Source organism: Talpa occidentalis, unplaced genomic scaffold (assembly GCF_014898055.3).
Source record: "Talpa occidentalis isolate TD23 unplaced genomic scaffold, MPIMG_talOcc4v2.1 talOcc4.15, whole genome shotgun sequence".
NCBI lineage: Eukaryota > Metazoa > Chordata > Mammalia > Eulipotyphla > Talpidae > Talpa > Talpa occidentalis.
Genome location: NW_023601543.1, coordinates 11,610,206 through 11,616,205, shown reverse-complemented (window position 1 = coordinate 11,616,205; position 6,000 = coordinate 11,610,206). Strand labels below are relative to the sequence as shown.

At 41.3% G+C, this 6,000-nt stretch overlaps 1 protein-coding gene across 6 annotated transcripts in view; it reads right to left on the bottom strand.

Annotated features, from left to right (window-relative positions):
- Positions 1-422: 422 nt before the first annotated feature.
- The window catches only part of PLAC1 (placenta enriched 1), a 163,176-nt gene continuing 157,598 nt past the window's right edge, over positions 423-6,000 (bottom strand). For 4 of the 6 annotated variants that reach the window (XM_037512888.2, XM_054695546.1, XM_054695545.1 and 1 more), the window contains one exon: positions 423-1,280. In XM_037512888.2, coding sequence (XP_037368785.1) covers positions 608-1,231 — 624 coding nt within the window. In that variant the 5' untranslated portion in view covers positions 1,232-1,280 and the 3' untranslated portion in view covers positions 423-607. Of the gene's footprint in view, positions 1,281-5,233; positions 5,272-6,000 lie in introns of all 6 variants that reach the window. The other 2 variants (XM_037512889.2, XM_054695547.1) reach the window with 2 other exon arrangements.

Below are 6,000 nucleotides of genomic sequence, written 5' to 3'. Positions count from 1 at the left end.
GTGAGGGAAGAAAATTTCTTTCAAATTCCTATTAGTCTGTGATTGAAGCACAAGATCAAGCTCTTGGCGCAGGAATTTGTCATTTAGTTGGAGAGATGTGACTTGAGTGATTCTTAGAACTGCGGGTGGTTTATAAATCACTAGTACTACACTATCTATCTTCCATGGAAGAAAAGTGACACAGTTGTAGATAAAACTAAGTACTGAATTGAGTAGTGCAGCGTGTAAGTGGAATGGGGATACGCAGGGAGAGATTCAGTTGGGGAGGGTTTCCTTGGAGGACCTTAAAGAAGATAAGTCATTCTAGAGAAAAGAAATCAGGCACTAATGTTTGTAAAGCACTTAGAACAGTGCCTGGTCCATAGTAAGAGTTACATATATATTTATTGAATAAAATGTCCAACTGATATTTTTATGCCAAGAGAATTTTATTTTTTCTTACAAAAAGGTATAAAAATATAACAGGCTTTATTTATGAAATTTCCATAGGCTGCTCTTTCTCAGGAGCACTCATAAGAGAACAGCAAAAACAATTTATGAACTCAAAGCAGTAAATGTTATGTACTAACTTTAGAAACAGCATCTTCAGAAGACCCAAACCTGGGGGTCACATGGAATCAATCAGATCATCCGAGTTAAGGCACCAATCCTCAGAAAAAGCAACAATGGAAGAAAACTGCTCAGATTCCCTTCCGTGAGCCCCTGCTTGGGCCTGCCCTTCCTCATTTAAGACACAAGGTGGACAATTGCAGTTGGACCTTCGGCTGGGCTGGCACAACTCAAACACATTGTGGCATGTGTCACCATTCTCATCTTTGGTCCCTTCTCCACTGGCTAATTTTGTGGGGCGGGGCTTAGTGAGCCATGGGGACTTTTGGTGGGTAGCACATGACACTGGGATCACTTGTTTGGATGAGGTGCCCTTAGAAATATAGTGCAAATCAGTGCTGTAGAGAACCACATCATAAGAGATGACCTTGGCCTTGATGCCACATTCAGACACACGGTAGGTGAACTGGTAGGCATATGGCTGAACATGGTTGGGAGGACAACCATGGCCCAAGTGTAACTCATGGAAGTGCACATACACATCACTGTTCAATAGGAAAGGGTGTACTGAGACCATCAACCAATCTATAGAGCAAAGCACAGTCATTGAATTTTGTCCAGAACAGACTAAAAACACAGAGGTGAGGGTGATCATCTCTATGTTGCACTTGAAAACTTTCATCCCTGTAGCTGATCAGGCAACACCCCAGGAAGTTTGCTGGTGTGGATTTCTAGAAAACACAAAAGGAAAACCATCTTATTTCCTATCAAAAGTTTAAATACGAGTGTTTCTTTTAAAACAAAAGGCTGTCCCTTAAGTGTTAAGGTTAAGACAGTAGAGCACAAAAAATATTCCCATGCAGAAAAGGGAAATATGTACGGTGATGGGTGGAACTTGATAGGGGGAATCCTTTCACAATGTGTAGTAATATCAAATCATGTTGTATACTTTAAATACCTTCTCTGTCAATTATACTTCCATCAGTGGCAAAAAAGGAAAACATTCTTTTGAGGGAGAACTGAATTTTACTTTTGTAACTCACTGTGTCTATGGATAACTTTACTACATGATGTTTTTGATATAAAATACACATCCCTCATATGTAGGATGAGTGTGTACACAGATGGGGGGGCATGTTTTGTGTGCAATGCTAACAAGGAAGAAAACAGAATGACTTTTGAGGCAAACACTGAATTAGGAAACAGGAACTTCACTTTACTTCAAGCTGGTAAAACCATCAGCCTTCAGGGCCCCCAGGTTCTCTATGATATCACACTAACAACCCCTTCCTGGTTGCTTTAGGTTGGTTAGCAATGACTTTAAATCAACAAAAGCCTAAGAAGAAATTGTAGTTTATTCTGACAACCAAATATTGAAATTTGGCCCAGTGACTCCCTTAAAATGATCCCATGTCTGACTCAGCTTTCATTTTAATAGTGAAAATAATTCACAGAAACAATTCAACGGCCTAATATTTCGAGGGAAATGTATACACACAAGTGCAGAGTTTTGCTTTTGTTCCCTGTGGCGTCAAATGACCCTGCACATATGAATTCATCTGATGAATTATTGAGTGCCTACTGTGTGCATGACACTGGGTTAAAAAGCACCCCAAGACATTTCTTTCCTCTCCTGTTCCCAGTTGCAAAACCCAGCTCTTTTTCTTCTTTTGATATTGATGAATTTGCTGCTTTTTTTTTTTTTTTTTTTCATGGAAATCGTGGCCCACTAGGCCACTGGAAAAGCTCACTGGCCTGGATGAAATGCTGTGTTTCTGAGTCAGGGACTTGATTTGATTGGTACAGATGAGGTCCCTGTATCTCCATCCGCTCATGGGGGCCTCCCGACTCTCTTGGACAATTTGAGGGTTTAAAGAGAAGTGTAAGGGCCCATTCAGGCTCAGTCCTTTCTTTTTTGTTCCTTCCGAAATGTCTCCTGTGGAGTGCTTTTTTTGTTTCTTACAAAGCAAAAACAGAAGCAGCAGCAGCAAACAAACAAACAAACAAACAAACAAACAAAAAATGGCCCTCTTACCCTTCCAAACAATGAAACAAACAAAATAACACAACAACTACAAAAAACAGTAAATCCTGGTGCCAACTGGTCTTGAATAGAAATGACTCAACAGTTAAATAAACAAACTACTTGCTCCAGCAAGATGCAGGCTATTAGCTGAGGTTCCTTCTGGAAGCTGGGATAATGGCTCCATGGCTGGGGTGCCATTGGAGACCCCCTATCCTAGCCGGTGGTCTTCCTCCTCTTTCCTTCTTTCTTAACATCATCTCACTGCCTGGACCTATTTGCCTTGAACAAAAACCTCCCCTTTAGAGTAGCCTTTGGAATAGGCCAAGGAAATAATATTTCGGTTCCATTTTCATTGTTCAAACCCCAAAACTGAGATGTAAGTTTAAAGATTCATTTTGGTCCCTCTATTTCCTTTCCTTCCATCAAGCATCTTTCCTACACTCCTTCCTCCTCCCGCCTCTCACGGAAATCCAGAGTTATAAAAAGCCAGATTCTCAGAGAAACAAGACAGTTGTCCCACAACTAACCACCTCACCACCCCACATCCACTTTTTAAATTACGTTGCACTGAATCAGTCTTGAAGGAAGGGGTTTAGTAACATTGCTGAGTTTGGGGTTTCATTTAGTACAAATCCCCATACTCAGACAGAACAGAATCTGTTTCCTCTGATCTTCTTATAGCCAGGAACAGATCGCCACAGGATGTGAGCACTAACGAAGACGCCTGTATGTGTGGCCAGCACACCTTTGGGCTAAGATCGGACTTAAAAGTGACATCAGTGGGCCCCGTGCTGGAGACTGCGTCTCTGAAGACGACAAGGAAGAGGTGGGAGAGTAGGAAGAGAGCAGAAGCAACCTGCAAAGGAGCTTGCTAAGGCCTAGCTCCACATCACACTTCCAGAGCGACTCCTTTTCCTGAGTGCAGGCCATAGGAAGTGAGCAGCTGCCCTTCCTTGCTGCCCCTGCTGCCTGCAATTCCCAGGCAAGGAGAGAGAGAGAGAAAGGGGTGGAGGGGCTCTAAGTTGCTCACAACACAGTGTGAATTCATCAAATCTGTTTTCTCTAACATCTAGCTGAGATGTGCTGGCAGAACGGGATCTTGGACAGGAGAGGGAGAGGGTAGACTTGGATTGCTGGGGGCAGAGGAGAAAGAAGGCTAGAGATGGGAAGGGGGTGCCAGAAGAGAGGGTTGTGCAGGGGTGCCAGACTAAAGGTATTTTTAGCCTTAGTTGGGGCTGTGCACAGCATCCTGGGAACTATGGACAGATTTTTACTTAAAACCTCCCAAATCTGCCAAGCTAAGGGGAATTGAGGACTGGGGAGGAAACCAATGCGCAGAAGAGAGTGCTCACCTTGGCACTAGGGTCCAGGTTGTCACAGAGGTGGCTGGGTGACTAGAAAGCAGGTCTCAGGGCTTGCAGGACCACAGCCCATTTTGGACTTGATTGCAAATTATCCCTGTGGTGTTCCACAAGCTGTGGGCTTAAGTGCATTTGTATAGCCAAGCATGGCTCAGCTATTGGTACATACCGTTCTGAACCGAGCTATAGAGAGTCCAGCAGAAGCAGAGCTGCTAATGACACCTGGATGCAAAATGTTTGCTTTGCTGGAAGCTACAGAGCACAGTGGCTTTCTGTTTTTCTCAATGGGGCTTCTGCTTATACATTTTCCATTAGTTCCTTTAACAGAGTTTTCCTCCTTCCATTTCTTTTTTTTTTAAGAACTCCTTAATAATAATATTTCTTTTTTATGTTATTTTATATATAATCGTAATTCTTCATGAATCCTTAATGTCTTTTTAAAAATCATGAAACATTTCATACCAGGAAAGAAAGCTCTAGTTCTTAATGTTTTGCAAGAAAGAGACTGAATTTTGCTCTAGATGCAGGGCATTTTTTAAAAAAGACAAAAGCTGAGAAAGTTCAAATTAGTTTTGCGATGTTGGCGAGTGGACTGAGAAGCGCAACACACATCTCCTTGAAAGCAGACAGGGTTTTCCTTCCCCGTCTCCTCTGATGCCGTTAGAGACACATGTGTACCTCTGCATGGGGACTGGGGAGGGGAATTAGCTCAACATTTCCACGTCTGGTTTTGGAACGGTTTGGAGAAAGAGCTCACTCCATAGGCTCCTGGAAGCTTTTTGGGTCGACAGTTATTTATTTTTAAAATTCAGTATGCTCATGACAGCATAGTTATCATTTGTATATTGTTTTCCCAGAATCTTGTTGTCAAAACAAAAGGAAACAGGGGAAAAGGAAACTCCAGAGCAGTATGCAATTATCTCAGGGAAATATAACTGTCAGGGATTTGATTTGCAGCAAAGTGTGTTCACTCTCTTGCAGCTGATTTGAAGAAAAATGGAATCTGAGTTGGAATAAAGCTTCTTTGACAAAACAAGAATGCAAAAAGGAAACAAGAATCTGAGCACTTTGTGAACTCTTTAGTTTAGAAATTCAAATAGTTACCTTCTGACTTTGCTCTGGCAACAAGCTCAGGGTTTGGGAACCCTTTTACAGGGAGGTTCTTTTTAAAACCCAGTTTTAAAGAATTACTTGGCTCACTGCTCTCAAAGAAAGTCGGGCTTGTGATTATACTAATGATGTCAAAGGTACATTAAAGTGCGTTAGAAAATGAAATAACTGCTTTTGTAGAACTTACATTCAAAGAACCTGGGTCCGGTTCAGTTTTCCAGCCTCCTGAAGCACAGGGTAAAAGTAACCGCACGTTATTCATCATTTCTTGTGGAAGAAGAATTATGAACTGCTAATGCTTAACAGTGTCCATTTTCTCAGCAGAGGAAAACACCTTGACTCAAGCCTAGAAATGGCTTCATTAAAATTCAACTAAAAAGTAGTCATTAAAAAATGGTTTTTTTTCTGATTTTAAAAGTAACTGTAGAAAAACTGGGAGATATAGAAAAGAAAAAAGAAAACACTCCTTAACCTTAAAAACCATTGTTAAGTTGTGTGACTTGATGAATTACTAGTTTAGTTGTGGGGGGTTGGTGGGAGAAGTATATACATATATATGATCCAAAGTCATTTCTGGAAGAAAAAAAAAAGCAAGCCTTTTTGAAAGCTGTTTTTAATTTTTGACATTGAATTTGAAAGCAATCAAAGCATTATTATTGTTTGGGCCATCTGGTTTTGTTCTTATAATCTGTTAAGCTATCAAGCATAGTTTAAATGTCACGGTTCATCTCGTGCACAAATAAAGGTTGCGAAATCCATAAGCATCCAAGCTCCTTGTTAGAGAGAGGGTTTTTTGGTGTTTTTTTTTTTTTTTCGGCACACAAATTGGGTGAATAAAGGTGAGCAGGCTGATGCGAGCTCTAAGTGGAATCCGGTCACGCACTGAAGGTGAGACATCCCCTGATGGGACAGTATTTCCCAGGGAGTCCCTAAAACTCAGTGTTAGTGGAAATG